At 35.6% G+C, this 19,893-nt stretch overlaps 1 protein-coding gene across 4 annotated transcripts in view; it reads left to right on the plus strand.

Moving 5' to 3' along the window:
- The window catches only part of EPHA5 (EPH receptor A5), a 351,284-nt gene that overhangs the window by 175,708 nt on the left and 155,683 nt on the right, over nt 1-19,893 (plus strand). For all 4 annotated transcript variants that reach the window (XM_023232142.1, XM_023232144.1, XM_023232143.1 and 1 more), the window contains exon 5: nt 329-664. In XM_023232142.1, coding sequence (XP_023087910.1) covers nt 329-664 — 336 coding nt within the window. The remainder of the gene's footprint in view (nt 1-328; nt 665-19,893) is intronic.

The following is a 19,893-nucleotide window of genomic DNA, read 5'->3' on the forward strand; positions in this document are numbered from 1 at the left end:
CCAAGAAACTCACCAGTTTTTAAATATATAATGTTATCTAATAGTAGTTGTGCATACATCAGTTTACTCCATAACTGATTACACATACATGAAGCAACACATTCTTCTTTTCTGAACTACCGTTATAACAATGCCAAAATAAATCATTTCCATAGGGAATAAACCCCACTATTGTTCCTACAAAATTGTGAAAACAAAACTACAAATTATGACTTAAAGGATTTATTGCAAATCTATTTTTTCCTTCAGACCAGGAATTGCTGTAGTAAATAATGCCTAATTAATATCATCTTAAAATATGTTTTTCTTACTTTACTTTGCAAACCAGGACCCCCCTCCGCTCCTCGGAATGCCATCTCAAATGTTAATGAAACTAGTGTCTTTCTGGAATGGATTCCGCCTGCTGACACTGGTGGAAGGAAAGATGTGTCATATTATATTGCATGCAAGAAGTGCAACTCCCATGCAGGTGTGTGTGAGGAGTGTGGCGGTCATGTCAGGTACCTTCCCCGGCAAAGCGGCCTGAAAAACACCTCTGTCATGATGGTGGATCTACTCGCTCACACAAACTATACCTTTGAGATTGAGGCAGTGAATGGAGTGTCCGACTTGAGTCCAGGAGCCCGGCAGTATGTGTCTGTAAATGTAACCACAAATCAAGCAGGTAAGTGCCATGCCCAACCAAGTTGTGTATGTTAGGCCTAGTTCTGTCAATTTTTTCCATAGCTGAGGGCCAAGTTGACTAAAATCTGTGTGAGAACTTTCCATTAACCGGAAGGTCAGGACTTAAAGTATGACACATCAAAAATGTTTTTGCAGTTTTAAACAAATAAAAGCTAAAGATTTGTTAGAAATGCCATTTACAGAAAAAAAAATACACATTTTTAATTGAATTTTTTCATTAGAAATACATTTCTGTATCAAATCCATTTGAAGTAAAATTTATCTCATATAATTGCATAGCAGTCATTTTTATAGCTCAAATCTATTTTTTTGTTTCCTTGAATTTTTAAAAACTCATTAATTTAGCATGTGATCAGGCAGGTTTTATTTGCTTGTTTATTTGCTTGCTTGGCAACACAGATGAATTTTCCTTGCAGATCATAAATCTTTTCATATTATTTAAACTATTGTAGCAAAAATGCATGCAATGAAATTTTCTTTGCTAAGTTCATTTATCAAAATTAGAAAAACTATGAACTATTATGCAACCACCTGAAACATTTCTATACAGTCCTGTTTGAGCTACTGATTTCCCTATATTTTACCCTCAAATGTTCACTTTTAAGCAAATTAACATGGAAGACTTCTTTCCTAGCAAGATAAAAACCAAAGATAAACTACAGCTAATTTAATAAATAATAATAATAAATAATTAATAATTCAACCTACTATGTAGCAAGAGTCCTTTTAAATCTAAGAGTAATTTGTAACATGTTTTGTCCATCAACAGGTATCTGGGAGGGGAAGAAAAAGGCATTAAAAGCCAAAATTTGTACCTTTCCTTTATCAATTGGCTACAACTCTTAGTTCAAAGTGTAGTAACCTCGTCATCTCCTTAGAACTTCATGTGGGCTTTGGTCAGTGAGCACATCCTTGCCACCAGTACTCACAAAGAAATAAGACATGTTTGTCTCAATGAAATTATGCTGACTTTATATAATATTAGTATCAGTTTGTAGGTCGTGGAATGCTAGCCTTGATGAGGGAATGCTGTTGGTTACAAAGTCTCAGCAAAAATAATTAATATGAATTGTTGAATACCTCAAGTAAATCAAATGGTTATATTCTAAAAATAACAATATGCATGCAGCTGAATTCATAGTTGCTACTGATTGATAAAGCTGAGGGAAACATTCAAAATTAGCCCGGATTGTGTGAAGCATGTGATTAATGTAATAGGAATTATTCTATACTCTGCATGTTCTTAGCCACATTGAATACTTGTCTGCAGCGTATTTTTTTTTTCATTAGAAAATATAACGCACACATATAAGCTACTTTCCCCAGTGAATCGTTTATATTTTTTACCATTTACTACCTAACCTAAGGTGAAACTAATAGAAGTGCTAAAGAGCTGGACAGGAATAGTGAAAATCGATTTTTCCCTCAGCATAGGCTCAGCTGCAGGCAATGCTAGCATGTGTTGACTTTTCATCACCGTATCTAGACATCAGGATTGTTCAGTAAATGCAAACTCTCTTCCCATTTTAGAAAAAATATTGGCTTGAAACCTTTGGCTTCAGCTTTCTTATGCAACATCTTTCAACTTTACTTGATTCTATGTATGAATCTTCCACCAACATATTGTAAGCATATTGAACAATCACTAAGAGTTGTGTTCCTTCAGAAGAATATTCTCCAGCTTGCATACCCTTAACTTCTTTGAAAGGTATTCCTTTGATAAACTAGATAGAGGAAATAACTGTTGATTTTTTAATGATGTACTCAACAAATATTTGCTATAGTTGTCTTCAACTTGCTGACCTCTTCAACCTCCAAAGTATATTATTTGAAACTTCAATACCTTAAATACCAAAAAAGATGAATTTTTATCCAGGTGTTCAATTCATAGGTGTCTTCTAAAACACATTTTTATATTCAGAGCAGACAATTTTCTTGACTTTTGGTTGCTATTCATTCGCGTTCTCACAGTTTACTCTAACATTATGAAAACTTACCCAAAACATCAAAATAAGATTCTTCTCAGTATCAGCATTCCAGAACCACTAAGTCTCACTTTTAACTTCTAATTGTAAACACCCAATGGGTTCTTCTTGCCCGCTCCCCAGAGAGAGTCAATTGATCAAGACAGGTAAATTGCAACAGAAAAAGAGTTTAATACGTGTAGAGCCAGGTAAGCAGGAAACCAGAGTTTTATTATTACTCATATCAGCTCCCCCAAAAGTCAGAGGCTAGAGTTTTTTAAAGACAGTTTGGTGGGTAGGAGTCTAGGGAATGGGGAATGCTGATTTGTTGGGTCAGGGATGAAATCATAAGAAGCTGAATCTGTCCTCCTGCAGATTCAGTTCCTGGGTGATGGCTATAAGACCAAATGAGCCAGTTTAAGTTTTCTGTATGATGCCAACTGATCCATCAGAATGCTACAGGGTCTGAAAAATATCTTGAACACCAATCAAAGGTCTTAAAATAGCAATGTTAGCCATGGGAGCCACTGGGGAGATTAGGAATCCTGTGGATTCTGACTGCATGACACCTGAGTCATAATTTTTAATCTTGTGGCTAATCTGTTAGTTTTACAAAGGTTATCTGGTCCCTAAGCAAGGAGAAGATTTGTTTCAGAGAGGAGTTATTATCACTTTTATTTAAAAGCTAAATCATAAACTAAATTCCCCCCAAAGTTATTTCGGTATATCCCCAGGAATGAACAAGGGCAGCCTGGAGGTTAAAGGAAAGATGGAGTCAATTAAGTAAGATCTCTTTAACTGTCATAATTTTCTCACTGTTTGTATTAGTCTTCTTCCACTGCTATAAATACCTGAGACTGGATAATTTATGAAGAAAAGAGGTTTAACTGGCTCATGATTCTGCAGACTGTACAAGAAGCACAGCAGCTTCTGCCTCTTGTGAGGCACCAGGAGGCTTCCAATTACAGCAGAAAGCAAAGAAGGAGTGAGTCATCTCACATGGTGAGAGCAGGAGTACAAGAGAGGGGAAGGTGCTGCACACTTTAAACAACCAGACCTCTTGAGAACTTACTCTCTATCATGAGAAAGCACCAAGGATATGATGCTAAACCATTCACAAGAAACTGCCCCCATGATCCAATCACATCCCAGGAGGCCCCACCTCCAACACTGGGAATTACATTGAACATGAGATTTGGGCAGGGACACAGGCCCAGGTCATATCACTGTTATCATCTCTGCAAAGTGATTTCAGAATAACTCCTACAATGTCTTAAGTTTAATGCCACCACGGCAAAACACTTTTCAAGTACCCAAATTGCAAAAAGTGGATTGTAGTAGGTTTTAATGCCTAAACATCTTTTAAGAATTAAATTGAATAAAATTATCTTCACCATATGTGGTTGTTATATAAAACTTCCTTAAGCAGATTTTAAATTTAGTTTTGAGATCCTCTAAAGACTGCTTTCAGAGAAATATGTTTCTTTCTTAAATAATTTATTTCAAATTTATAATTAGCCTCAACAGTTGTGTTGATATTTTCTGACAGATGTTGTAGGGGCACAAGAAATGCATCCCTTTTGCCCTTTCTGTAAGTTTGCTGAGATGACTGAAAATAGACAGCTTAATAGGGAAAAACATCCATAATAAATTCATTAACATGTACACAGATGTAAGACTCAAAGAAAGGCCAGATGGTTGACGCATAAATACCTTCTTTATATAGGGAGAGGAATGGCGGGGGGTGTAAATGCGGAAATGAACCATCTCAATAAACTATGACCTCGGACAAATTTTCTCTGACTTCTGGGGGAACCAGTAATGAGAAGATGAGGGGAGGAACTTCAAATTTCACTGTGAACAAAGATTTTCTTATTATGCAAATAAAGTCTCCCAGGTAATCTCTGGGAAATGTCCTTAGAATAATAAACAAAAAGTCTGTCTGGGCATGGTGATGACTTTTAGTCTCTTCTCTTTTCTTTTCTGGTGGTTAATGTTTCCTGATTATTTGATGAGATTTCCAGGAAGGATGCTTTAAGACAATCACATTGTTTTTGAAACGGAGTTTCCCTTAGTCAAATAAGGAAATTTCAGTGAGAGTCCCTCCCTGCAATTGTGAGATGTAGGGGACAGGGAAGAAACAAGAGGTTAGAAAGTTTTTGCTTCTGAGGTAACACTTAAGGCCTTCTGATTTCTTTTAATTCAAAGTGCTCATCATACCAAAGTATAATTCTTTGTGATATTTTTCTCTGCACTCCAGCAATATATTTCTGTGCATGTGATAGCAATGAATGTCCAGATTCAAAATTGGATTAAAAAGGTATAAAGAAAAATAGTGTGTATTCAAGTTGAAAATTTTGCATTAGGCTGATAGTCTATAGAAGTGATCAAATGATTTATAAATGTATACATAGTATTTAGACATTTCCGAAACAATTATATCATTATGGAGTCTAGGAACTTGTTTTTAGGGGAAGCTATCTGGATTAAAACAAAACTTTTTTGCATGTAATAATCAAGCTACAAAATGTAAAGGAAAAGCTAAATACTAGAATTGGTTCAAATTTACAGTTCTTGTAAAATGTGGTTATAATAATTTTATTGACCAGAAAGAATTACAAAATTGTGAGAATTTTCTTGGTAAAGAAAAATAAGCAAATATAAAGGAGGAGAAAAGCAATAAAAAAGTAGATGTTACATAATATAAAGAAATAGTGGCTATGATGAAGAGAAAAATGATAAGAAAATAAAATGTGAATATGTTAGTTATATAAAGAAGTCTTTAATTAATTACAAAGGGAATAAAATATAAATAGCAGATAAAAAATTAGAGGATAAAATAGTGGATATGCAAATAGTGGATATACAAATTAGAGGATAAAACAGTGGATATGTATAGTGTTCATTATTAAGCTACTAATCTTATAAAATGAATAAAATTATTGAATTCCTCAAGTTTTCTAATGAGTATGTCATATATAATACATTCTTACACAAAATTGATTTACACAAGATAGTCTTTCTTTGCCAAATAATATTTAGATTTATTTACATAACAACACTTCTGTTGTTCTGTTCTATTCTTTTAGGACTTCTGAAATGTATCTATCCATACAGATAGATAAGAGACATATCAGCACATAGTGTAAAATTTTAAAATTCTGTTAAAAGCAATTACTTTGGAAGTTTCTTTATCTTTTTGCAAAATAGTGTGTATTTATGTTTTTCTATAAATATATTTGTTTTTATTTTAAAATAATTTTACACTAGGCATTTTTAAGCTTAAGCTTAAAGTTCTTTTAATATATATACATGTATATTTTGTCCCAACAGAAAATAAGCTCATTCTAACCACAAAGCCAAAATTACAAATAATTTACATGCCAAGGTACAGAATTCTAATTCTTGACCAAAGCGGACAGATTTTAATTGCTTTGAATGTAGGTTCAGACTCTTGGAACCTTTTTCCAGAGGGCTATTTGATATGCTATGGATATCAAAATGCAGCGAACTTACACCTTACCTTGGAGGGCATGTTTCAAGCTCTCCCAGACTATCAGAAATATCACCAAGGTAGGTGTTACCTATATTTTCATGGGTTTTATTTCTTGGTTCTTGCACAAATATCTGGAGAACATTATAATCCCAGTTCACTGTGTCTTTTCAATTTGATGCCATCCTTGTAGTGGATGAGCATGGTGTCTCATAAAATGTTGAAATGATCAGTGTTCCCAAAGACTAAATCTGGCTGTAAAACTGGAAATTTCAGAGAATATTAGAACAATACGGTGAAAGCATGCTGTTGTTTATGCAAAAAAGCAGCAAGTACTTGTTGGCAATCTCTGTTTACTGAGACGTGAACTTCTAAAAAGAAAAAAAAATGGCCATTTGTTAGACTATTATTATAATATTGAGTGCCAGGGTCTTTGTTGATTTTCTTTAGTGGAGAAACCACATTGCCTGTACTTGAACCACCACCTAATTAAAGGTATTTTTATTTTACAAGATTAATTTGTCTTCCATGTAGACTGAATAGGTAAGCTAAATCTGCCTATGTTTTCATAAGCACCAGCCTTTTTTCTTCCTTGTTCTTTATGATGGCTCTAGTTGAAACATTCTCCCAGGGATCTATGTTTACTGTGTTTGCAGGAGAGAGTTGCTTAGCGGTCTTTAGTTTGGCCATTAGTAGAGTTTGACAGCAGCTTTGACTTCAGGGGCTACTGCGATAAAAAGACATTTCTTCCAGTTACAGTGTAAATCTTCCAAATACACACCAAAGATCTGGTAAAACAATCAAAAGCTGAAATGGAAGTATTACTGTATCAACTGTAATATGAACCCAACACAAAATCCCATTCATCACATGACCCTAATAACCTCTACTTATGCAAATTTTTTTTAGTGATAATCTGAATCCACCAAGATCAATGTTAGCTTGAAGGCAGTATTCAATAATCTGTGAAAGGACTGGGCATTTGCACCCACCTCCTTTCCTCCCTAATGTATTTAGAAATGGTAGGAGATGTCTTTCAGGAAAGCTAGAAGGAAGATGTGCAATACTAACATATGATGCTATTGCAGAGTCCTTCTTCAAGAGTAACCACATTTCTCTTCATTTAAGTGGCCATGGGGTAAGTAAACTAATTCAAGTGTGAAAACCATTGACAGGTCATGACTAATTAGGTCACTAAATTTATATTTTTACTTCCCAGACCTTGATGTCATTGCCAAGGATCAGATGACTCATTAATTTGGTGTCTGCATGCTACAGTACTGTATTTTTTACCATTCATAACCTGCTACCTATTATGAGATCCATGTCCACCCTCATTACAGTGGTAAGGTACTCCTAAACCCTAAAGAAATGAAATCACTTGAGTGTAGCTTCAATGTCTGTGTTCCCCAGTATAGAAAATATAAATTATAGAGGTTTTTTGTTTTTCTTTTTTTTTTTTTTAAGATAACATTGTTGTGCTCATGATTCTTTTTTATTGTTATGGTGAAGAAAGTATCTTCTGAGCTCTTTCTGAAAATTTAATCAGTGGGTGATTTCACAGGTTTTTTTGTTCTGTTTTGTTTTGCTCTCGTCGCCCAGGCTGGAGTGCGATGGCACAATTTTGACTCACTGCAACTTTCGCCTTCTAGGTTCAAGCACTTCTCCTGCCTCAGCCTCCTGAATAGGTGGGATTGCAAGCGCCCACCACCACACCCAGCTAATATTTGTATTTTTAATAGAGACAGGGTTTCTTCATTTTGGCCAGGCTGGTCTCGAACTCCTGACCTCAGGTGATCCACCTGCCTTGTCCTCCTAAAGTGCTGGGATTACAGGCACGAGCCACCACACCCAGCCCATTTAACAGGCTTTGAACAATAAATCCACCTTAACTTTCATACTTCAGTAGGTCATTGAATTCCTTGTACATTAAAAGGAGGAACTGCAAGTGTCTGAACTTTATTTAACGTAGCCTGTTTTTCAGTCCAGATTTTGGTCAACTAATTGAAGAAGCATTTAGCACCTAAACCAGCTACCAGAAGTAGCACATTGAATCTAGAATCTCTAATCAGATATTTATACCAGCTAGAATTAAAATTCTTTTTTGGTTCTATATCAGGAACACGTAAAATCCATTTTCACACATATTCTCCCATGCATTTTCAAATTTAGCTATAAAATCTTGCAAGTCTCATATTCAAGAAGCTTCCAGTCCTCAGCATTAACCAGATAATTGGCACCCAAGAGGATGCTGGAATTTTGAGTTCAAATGGAATAATAGATTTGGTCAGAAAGAATATTGCTTTCCTCCATCAGTTAACCACCTTACATAAGGTATGGACTTGATATTGAAGAAATGAAGGAGCAGCTTCCTCAGTCATGTGTTGGACAGCTGAATCCGCTAGCAAGAAGGACTCAGTAAGTTTTAGCAAAAGAGAAAATTTTCAGTCACCTGAATCCTCCTATTTATCCAAATATTCCAATGCTCATGATTTAACTTTTTTCCTCAGTTAATGGTCTAATTTTCTCAAAAGGCAAAACAATAAAGTAAATCATCTTTGTAGTTCAGGAATTCATGGAAAAAGACTTGAGTTTTGAGGTATAGCTATGTCATCCTTTCCACTATAAGAGACAAGGGGTGCCCTGATCATTTCAATGTGATTTAAACTAGGAATTTAATCTTGGAGATGGTTATTTTATTTATTTAAACTATGAAGTGCATTTAGACAGAGTTGACCTTTGTTGAATTTCTTAAATTTCTCATGACTTTATGGTGGAATCTGAACCACCAAAAGTATAATCTTCAATATTATTTGAGGTGAGCACAAGCAATGAGTTGCATGCCCCTATATGCCAGAAGTTGTCAGATTTCCATTCTTTAACACCGAATGGATCCTTGTTACACTGAAACACAGCAGTTTGATCACTGGTCCTATATTCCCATTTCCTTAATATACTTACCTACAATGCTCCTCTTCTGGGAATTATTATTATTATTATTATTATTAATGTTTGTATTCTTAGTTGCAAAGAAAATATTCTCTGGTTAGTTGAAACAGAAAAGAGCATTAATAAAGGATATGAAGTGGCTCATAGACTCATTGAGAATAGATTCAAAGATTAGAATATAAATTTAGAGGAACAATGCCTAAAACTACCACAGATCTGGCCTGATGAAGCTGAACATTGCGTGGCAGCTGTCGAGCAATGGATGGCAAGATTTTGATTTTATTGCAATTGCTATTGCCACAAGTAGCATTGCTGCTTCTGGATCTCAAACTTCAAAACTAAAGAGAAATCATCAATATTTCCACCAGCAACATCTTCATGTTTTTTCTTTCACTTTCACCAGCAGAAAGCCAAAAAAGAGAACTTGATGAAGAACGTGGTTTCTTAATTTGCCTATTTGAATCAAGATCTTGCCTGGGCCAGTTGGTTTGATGTATTTGAAGCCACACACCTTTATCTGAGGAGAAAGGGAAACTGGGTTTTTTGAATTCTGATATTTGTGTTGGAAAGACAGGCTTCATTACCAGAGCTTTTAAATATATAAATTGCCATTCAAAAGATAATGCATTCTAATGAATTTGGCAAATTTCACTGCATATTTATTCAAATTTTAATGAAAATTTCTACCTATAATTTATTAAACAAGTCATCTGAAATATTTTGAGAAAACCTGGTTTTACAATTAGTTAAGGTTTGTTCATCTTCTCTCTCTGTGTTATCCTTTCTCTCTTCCTTTCCTTCCCTCCTTTCCTTCTTTCCTTGTCTCCTTTCTTTATTGTTATTTTTCCTGTGTTTTTGTGTTTTTTGTTTGTTTGTTTGTATCTCATGTGTTGAGGGCTGAGTTAATAACCTGCCTCAATTCACGGCGCATTTCAATCTTGAACCAAACAGGACCCTCTCTTGGGTTATATATTTTCTTATGTACCTACTTTCATTTTTACCCCAAATCTACTTGCCATTTATCTACACTAAAGAGCAACCATTTTAATATGTTATTTGTTTTTCATAAAGTATTATTATGAATATGTTTATTTAAAATCATGTGCATATGTTTTTTATTTAATGGTAGTATGGCTTATTGTATATAATTTTTCAACATAATCATAATATTTTATAAATCCATACATGTTGCTTATGGCCATTTAATGTGCATCATATATCCATGTCCACTGCACTTTTCATATCAACTCACCCGGTAACGGAGACCCAGTTTCTCTTACTGTTTAATTTGAGGACATTCGGTATTCAGTGTGAGGCCCTAATACAGTCATTTTAATTGAGTATACACGATGTTTCATTTCTAAAATATGATGAGAGAAACAAAAGCAATAACACTAGTTTCAATACATTTTTAGTCCTTTCCCCATTTCCCTACACAAGGTACCTAATATAGTTCTATTTTCTTCACAAATAAATGTACAGAGAAGAAATTCTGTTTGCTTGCATCTAGTTCATAGAATGGCAGATTAGTATATTGGTTAAAGGTCTAGACTGATGAGCTAGACTTTCTGGTTTCTATTAACTAGCTTTTTGATTTGAGTTAATTACATAAATTTACTCATCACAGTAAATACTTAAGTCATTAAGTATTTAATTACTTAAATAAACCTGACCGTAGGCCTCAGGTTTTTCACATGTAAAGTGGAAATAAATGGTATCTGTGACATACAATGATTACAACAATTGAATGAGCTAAATCTACAAAACAATTAGTGTAATGCTTGGCATGTAGTAAGATGTAAATAAATATTACTATAGTATTATTTAAGAAACTCTTCAATGATCTACTAAGTAGCATGAATCCATGGAATAAACTATGGAAAAAATAGGTTTTAGACTTCATGAGTATAATATAGACAGACTTGTTGGTAAAGTAAAATGGAAAGAGGATAAATATTTAAAAGCAAAAAAATAATGCGTAGGACCATGATTCTACAGATAACAAAAGACAACCACTTCAAACTTGCAGGAATAAACCAATAAAATTCCTTTTCTAATCGGAACTATATGTTTAATGATTTCTTAAAATATTGAGCTTGTATTAATCTTGAAGTTCTTCTAATTTTGATAAAATATCCAGAACAATAATGTAAAGAAACAATAGGATAACAGGGTCGAGGCCAGGTGCCTTGGCTCGTGCCTACAATCCCAGCACTTTGGGAGGCTGAGGTGGGCAGAACACTTGAGGCCAGGAGTTTGAGACCAGTCTGGCCAGCATGGTGAAACCCCATCTCTACTAAAACTACAAAAATTAGCTGGACGTGGTGGTGCACACCTGTAATCCCTGCTACTCGGGAGGCTGAGGCATGAGAATCACTCGAACTCAGGAGGGGGAAGTTGCAGTGAGCTAAGATTGTGCCACTGCATTCTAGACTGTACAACAGAGGAAGACACTGTCGTAGAAAAAAGAAAAAAAAAAAAAAGAGTATAACAGTATTAAACTAAGAGCAAATGGAGGGAAATACATTGTATATAGAAAATAGATTTGTAATTTGATTTTCATCAAAATATATTTTGAAATGTTACAAATTTTATTAACTCATCATTTTCATGTGTGGACGGATATTAATTTGATACATCATTGAAGTTTCTAAGGACAAATATGAGACGAATGTTTTGTTTAATTACATGTCACGAATATACCTATATTAGCCTCACACTGATGCTTCTGTGACCAGATTAGTGTTCTGATTATGGCTACCAACGAAAAACTTTTCATTTTGCCAATTAAAGTTGCCGTCTATGTTGAAATATTGAAATTTGTCTTCAGCAGCACTCAAGTTTTGTGCTTGTTACCATGTGTGTTTGCTGTTTGGACAACAGTTCAAAGATGGGATTATAATCCAAGGAATATGTCTATAATTCATCTCTGATTTATTCAATAATGATTATGGATGCTGTAGAATATTTTTAGAAGTCGTCAAAATTCATATTTTGTTCAATGACTTTAGAGACTTGCCAGAGACTCACCTCATTTCCGAAAAAGCATGTCAGGACCTTGTGTTCCTTCTCTTTCTCCCTTCTCTCTGTAATGATGTCAAAGACATGATGGCTAGCATGTTTCAGCACTAATTGTGTGCACATTCCTATGCAAAGAACTTTATTTGAATTCCTTATTTGATACTAGTAATATCCTCTTGACAAAATATTATTCCCATTTTTAGGATGAAGGAATTTAATTTTAAAAACATGAAGTAGGCCAGGAATGGCGGCTCACTCCTGTAATCCCAGCATTTTGGGAGGCTGAGGTGGGGGTGATTACAAGATCAAGACATCAAAACCATCCTGGCCAAGATGGTGAAACCCCGACTCTACTAAAAACACAAAAATTAGCTGAGCATGGTGGTGCACACCTGTAGTCCCAGCTACTCGGGAGGCTGAGGCAGGAGAATCACTTGAACCCGGGAGGCAGAAGTTGCAGTGAGCCGAGATCTCGCCACTGCACTCCAGTCTGGGCCACAGAGCAAGATTCCGTCTCAAAAAACAAACAAACAAACAAACAAACAAACAAACAAACAAAAAACGGGAAGTGATTCCCCAAAGTCACAGATCTAGTAAGTGAGGAAACAGAAATCTGAACCAATTCTTACACTAGAGCCAGAATGCTCTGAATCATGACAAAAAATTGCACTTGCTATTTTCTCTACCTGAAACTTATTTTCTTATTGTCCTAGATAGCTCAGTTTTCAAATTCACTTAAATTGCTACTTTCTGGAGATAGCTTTCTCTGCTCTCCAGTTTGAACATGCCTTTCTAAGGTAACTCTAAGCATGAGTGCTATAACAATTTGTTCTGTTCTCAATTTTTCTGGAATCTTTTCTTGGGGAGCACAATAGTTCTTACAACTTGTGATTGTTAAAATAGTTCATAAATGGATGGGTTCAATGGTTTTTCTATTTTTCAAATCAGTGTTATAATTTCAGTGTCTAGTAGTGATGGTATATAATATATTAAACATTTTGGAAATTTTTCAAATAATTTTACATCAATTTTTTGTTTGTTTATGCTTGATGTTTTCTTTTCTTTGTTATTAAGGATCCAGAAAGAGTACACTAATTGTAATTAATAGATAGGTTCGGATTTTTTCCAGAGCCCCGAAATAAGGCATTATAGCTTAAGGTTATCTGATTAGCTGGCCTTAGCCTACTTAGTTCATCTTTCTTCTTTAGACACTATATTTTAAAATTAAGTAATTAATTAATTAATTTTTGCTCCTTGGGTAGATTGCATGAGGTTGAGGTTTGGGATACGAATGATCCTGTCACTGAGATAGTGAGCATAGTACCTAAAAGTTATTTTTTCACCCCTTTATCCCTCCTCTTGCTCCGTGTTCTGTTAGACTACAGTGTCTATTGTTTGCTATCTTTATGTCAATGAGTTCCCAGTGTCTGGCTCCCTCTTATAAGTGAGAACATGGGTATTAGGTTTTCTGTTCTGCATTAATTTGCTTCGGATAATGGCCTCCAGCTACATTCATATTGCTGCAAAAGACATGATTTTTTTTTTTTTTTGTGGCTGTGTAGTGTTCCATGGGAGACACTAAAATCATGACAAAGGATCCTCTGAAAGTGACTAAACTAGAGATACATTTTGTGTATTGTGTTATGTAATGGCAATTCGCAGTATTTTCAATCTTTAGTGGATTTAAGAATTACCTGTTTATGTTTGTTACGATGCATTTTCATGGACTCCATACCCCAAATTTATGATTTAGTATATACAAGGTAGAGGCCAGTAATCTGCATATTTTCACACACACACATATACACACACACACACACACTCAGTGATTTTGATGAAGGAGTGTTTGTCTCACATTTTGAAAAAAAATTACATCTGTAGGAGTTTCTGATGTTTATTTTATATCTTTTTTCTCTAGGGAAATGGTGACACTCTTAATCAGGATAGTTTGATGTCAGTTTGCCCAAATGCTCTGTACAAAATACCTACTGATTTTGTTAATACCATCTTCTTTCTGTCTCACCTGTGAACTCTATTCTGCCTACTGCTCACCTGGAAACTAGTTTTAAACTCTATTATTTCATGTCAAATCTGGTTGCCAACAGATTTGCTATTTAATATAAACATGGTCAACAATCTATTAACTGAGGAAATCATCAAACATTCTTGTGACTTAGCTCATAATCAGAGCAGCTCAGTTATTGAGCTGTTCAACCATTCTTCTCGTTGGCATACATGCTATGCATTTATTTGTTAAAAATGCATATTTTAAATTGATATGCATAGATTATCAATTTTCTTAAAACCTCATGTTGAGGTTTCACTCCCCTTTATTACTGTTCCTAGGGAACACAGTTCTTAAAGCCTTCCCAGAGGTTGAAATCATATACATCTTCTTAGTGTGCTGTGTAGATGTAGAATAATACTGAACCCAGAGAGGCAAAGTCTGTTTAAATCAAGCATAAGCATTAGTCTTTTCTTAGATTCTAAACAAAGTTCATTTAGAGGAAAGAAGCATTTTTTATGTTGCATGTTGAAATAATTTGTTCATGTGATTTCATGAAATTGATTGCCATGCATTCACACACGAATTATATATTCAGCACCTTCTGCATTCATTATACTCAACTGAACGTTTTGAAATATACTCAGCTGGTTAAAAGCATGCTTCATCTTTAGAGGATTATATTCCCCCTCTGAAGAATTAAAAAATTGAATAATAAAGGCTAACAAAATAAAACAGAAAAGAAGGAATGGCAATTGGGCATTGAACTCAATAGTAATAGCATCAAATCCATTGCCTTTGAGTGACAATATAGATTGATTCATTTACGCTATCATTTTTAGTCTCTATTCTGCCTCTTTTATCACATGTACACATCTGTAAAAGCATTTACTCAAATCCACTTAGTCATGGTATAGAGATGCAATTATTAAAAATAGATGACAAACCATTTTGCAACAGCTCTTATGTCTATTTAAAAGGTCGTGAGTTATTTGAGGAGTGTCCATGCCAGCATAATCAATCTTTATCGATGAAGACCTATTGTTAAATGATGTATTAACATAAAATGAAATGAGTAAAGAAATATTTTAAGATTGACTTTTGGGAGCATTTTTATTTATTCCATTTGATTTTATTAATAATTGACAGTTCATTGGATACATTACTGAAATAGTCAAAGCAACTTAGCTATTTTATAGTTTGGCTGCAAAACACCAGTATCTTCTTTATCAGGACAAGCATCTAGTTTGAGGAGGTTTTTTGAAGATGTGAAATGTTTTTCATTAGACAAAATATACTTTGAACGCTGGCTTTTTTATCTTACTTTTTCAAATTTTCCTCCATTAGTAAGAAAATAGAGGATAGTTTATTTACTCTTCAAGCCTAGAAGGCCTGAGGATATGATCTGTACTACAAACTGATGCTCACATTATAACTCAATAAATAGTTTCCTCTAGACTTGTGGTATGAACAAAATATAAATATAACATTATTCTAACAGTGAATTTTATTTGCTTTGGTTGTATCTGCCTATTTAAAGTATATGATTTATAGAGCTTATATTTATTTTTTAAATACTCTTTATTTTTTCACTAATAAAATAGTAAATGATGTTTGAAGATGAAAACTGTCATTATCTAATGAATTATTAATCTATCAGTTATTTTTTCTGTCAACAACAGCATATTCAAATTAAAAAGAATTCATTTCTTATTACATGTACTTAATCCTCAATATGCTATAGATATTAAAGGAAATATTTCTATTTCAGACAAAAGTAAAGCCCTTACAAAACATTGAAAGAGTAATGAGGACTACTAATCGGGGAAGGGAGAAAGCGGTTTCAAAAACTACCTGTTGGGTACTATGATCACTATTTGGGTGATGTTTGTCCACTACCGGATCATTTGTACCCTAAACCTCAGCATTACACAATGTAAGTGATATGGTTTGCTCTGTGTCCCCACCTAAATCTCATCTTCAGTTGCAATCTCCATAATCCCCACGTGTCAAGGGAGAGACCAGGTGGGAGGTGATTGTATCATGGGGCCAGTTTCCCCCATGCTGTTCTTGTGATATTGAGTTCTTATAAGATCCGATGGTTTTATCAGGCAGTTTTTCCTGCTCTTGCTCTCTCTCTCTGTTTTGCCTGGTACCATTTAAGATGTGCCTGTTTCTTCTTCTGCCAAAACTGTAACTTTCCAGAGGCCTCCCAGCTGTGAAGAACTGTGAGTCAATTAAACCTCCTTTGTTTATACATTACCCACTCTCGGGTAGTATCTTTAAAGAAATATGAGAATGGTTTAATACAGGAAATTGATACTGCAGAGAGTGGGGTACCTCTATAAAGATACCTGAAAATGTGAAAGTAACTTTGAACCTGGGTAACAGGCAGAGGTTGGAATAGTTTGAAGGCCTCAGAAGACGAAGGGAAGATGTAGGAAAGTTTGGAACTTCCTAGAGCCTTGAATGGTTTTTGACCAAAATGCTGATAGTGATATGGACAATGAAGTCCAGTCTGAGGTGGTTACAGATGGAGATGAGGACCTTGTCGGGAACTGGAGCAAAGGTCATTTTTGCTATGCTTTAGCAAAGAGATTGGTGGCATTTTGTCTTTGCCCTAGATATCTGTGGAGCTCTGAACTTGAGAGAGATGATCTGAAACTGGAACTTATTTTTCAAAGGGAAGCAGAGCATAAAAGTTTGGAAAATTTGCAGCCTGATGATGTGATAGAAAAGAAAAACCCATTTTCTGGGGAGAAATTCAAGCCGGCTGCAGAAATTTGCATAGTAACGAGAAACTGGATGTTAATTGCAAGGACAATAGGGAAAATGTGTCCAGGGCCTGTCAGAGATTTTGGTGGCAGCCCCTCTCTTCACAAACCAGGAGACTTAGGAGAGAAAAATGGTTTTGTGGGCCAGGCCCAGGGCCCTTATCTGTGCAACTGTGGTACTTGCTGTCCTATGTCCCAACTGCTCCAGCTCCAGCTGAGGCTAAAAGGTGCCAAGATACAGCTTGGACCATTGCTTCAGAGAGTGCAAGTCCCAAGCCTTAGTGGCTTCCACGTGCTGGTGGGTCTGCAGGTGCACAGAAGTAAAGAACTGAGGTTTGGGAACCTCCCTCTAGATTTCAGAGTATGTATGGAAACTTCTAGATATCCAGGCAGAAGCCTGCTATAAAGACAGAACCCTCATGGAAAACCTCAGAAGGGAAATGTGGGGCTTGAACACCCACACAGTGTCCCCACTGGGGAACTGGTTAGTGGATCTGTGAGAAGAGGGTCACTTCAGACCCCAGAATGGTAGATCCACCAACAGTTTGCACCCTGTACCTGGAAAAGCCAGAGGCACTCAATGCTAGCCCATGAAGGAGCATCTCAAAGCTGTGAGAGCCCATCTTTGGCATCAGTGTGCCCCAGATGTGAAACAGGGATTCAAAAGAAATGATTTTGTACCTTTAAGATTTCATGACTGCCCTGCTGGATTTCAGACATGCCTGGGGTCTGTGACCACTTTGTTTGGTCAATTTCTCCCATTTTGAATGACAGCATGTATCCAACACCTGTACCCCCATTGTATTTTGGGAGGAAATAACTAGGTTTTGATTTTACAGTCTCCTAGGTGGAAGGATTTGCCTTGTCTCAGATGAGACTTTGGACTATGCACTTTTGGATTATTGCTGGGTAATTTGGGGTAATGAGTTAAGATTTGGGGGGACTGTTGGGGAGGCATGATGGTGTTTTGAAAAGTGAGGACATTAGATTTGGGAGGGGCCAGGGAAGGAATGATATGGTTTGGCTCTGTGTTCCCACCCAAAACTCATCTTCATTTATAATCCCCATAATCCCTACATGTCAAAAGAGGGACCAGGTGGGAGGTGATTGGATTATGGAGGCAGTTTCCCCCATGCTTTCTTGTGATAGTGAGTGATAAAAAAACGATCATGAGATCTGTTGGTTTTATAAGCTGTTTTCCCTGCTGTTGCTCTAACTCTCTGTCACCTGCCACCATGCAAGACAAACCTGCTTCCCTTTACGCTATGACTTTAAGTTTCCTGAGACCTCCCTAGCCATGTGGAACTGCGAGTCAGTTAAGCCTCTTTTGTTTATAAATTACCCTGTCTTGGGTAGTATCTTTATAGAAGTGTAAAAACTGACTAATACAATACCTATGCAACAAACCTTAACATATACCCCATGAACCTAAATAAAAGTTGAAATAAAAATAATTAAGATTTTCAAGTTGTTAGTGATAACGATGGTAATAGTGGTTTATTTTTGTTTTCATCCATTTTATACAATTAAATTTTATGAAAATAAATGGCTTCAAAGACTGAATGACTAATTTTAAATATTTCCCAATATGATGTTGGCATTGGTACCATCAGAGAGACAGTAGATATGCCTTTGTTTATGAGATTTATGTCTGTTTTTCTAGGAATTAGGACTATTAAAAGAAAAAACTTCATCCAAATTAAATTTAAAGGAGTTTAATTGAGCAATGAGCAATTTGCAAATCAGGCAGCCCCCAGAATCGCAGCAGATTCAGAGGGACTCCAAGGATGCCTCATGGTCAGAACAAATTTATAGATGAAGAAAGGAAGTGATGTATAGATATTGTACATGAGGTACAGAAACAGCTGGATTGGTTCAGCTCAGTGTTTGTCTTATTTGAACACAGTTTGAACACAGCAGTGTATGGCTGCTAGGACTGGCCAAGTCTCAGATATTCTAATAGGCACATACTCCTAAATTAGGGCTTCAATATTGTCTACCTATTAATTTAGATTGCAGTTCATCCACAAGGACTCAAATATAGAAGTACACAGTCCTTCTCAGGCCCTGTTTAGTTTGCTTTAACAGGACTGAAAACATTAGTGGCTTGTTTCTCAAAACTATGAAGTTGAATATGTAACATAATTGTTAGTGACCTTAAATTTCATGTAACCTTACTGTAATCTTTGCTTCCTTAATAATTTGTCATCTTATCTTGCTTCATCGCTATTTCTAGCCTTACCATTACTTTACCACCTTTAAATAAAAATATCCAACTGTATATGTCACAATGCTATCTTTAACTGAGAGAGATCATATTCATGTACATGGTTATTACAAGACAGTAGAGAAAATACATGTTCTACCATTATATATTTAAGAAACTCTTCACCAGGTGTGGTGGCTCACACCTGTAATGCCAGTACTTTGGGTGACTGAGGCAGGTGGATCACTTGAGGCCAGGAGTTTGAGACTAGCCTGGGCAACATGGTAAAATCCTGTCTCTATTAAAAATATAAAAATTAGCCAGGCATGGTGGCACATACCTGTAATCCCAGCTACTCGGGAGGCTGAGGCAGGCTAATCACTTGAACCTGGAGGCAGAGGTTGCAGGGCTCAAGATCATGCCACTGCACTAGAGCCTGGGTGACAGAGCAAGACTCTGTCTCAAGAAAAAAACAAAGAGAAGAAAGAAAGAGAAAGAAAGAAAGAAAGAAAGAAAGAAAGAAAGAAAGAAAGAAAGAAAGAAAGAAAGAAAGAAAGAAAGAAAGAAAGAGAGAAAGAAAGAAAATTCTTCACAGACTTCTTCAGTTACTACCACATGATATGAAGTTCCTGGGCTCAACATTGTATAAACTTTTATAAAGACTAACAGTGAATATCATGAAAAACAACTCTTGTTTATTTTGTTAGGGTATCACACTAATGGTTCAACTAGACTCTGGTTTAATAGCAATCTACTTTCCTTTGATTTTCTTCTCTTTTTTAAAGCCTAATGGCTAT

This window comes from Piliocolobus tephrosceles, chromosome 3 (genome assembly GCF_002776525.5).
Source record: "Piliocolobus tephrosceles isolate RC106 chromosome 3, ASM277652v3, whole genome shotgun sequence".
NCBI lineage: Eukaryota > Metazoa > Chordata > Mammalia > Primates > Cercopithecidae > Piliocolobus > Piliocolobus tephrosceles.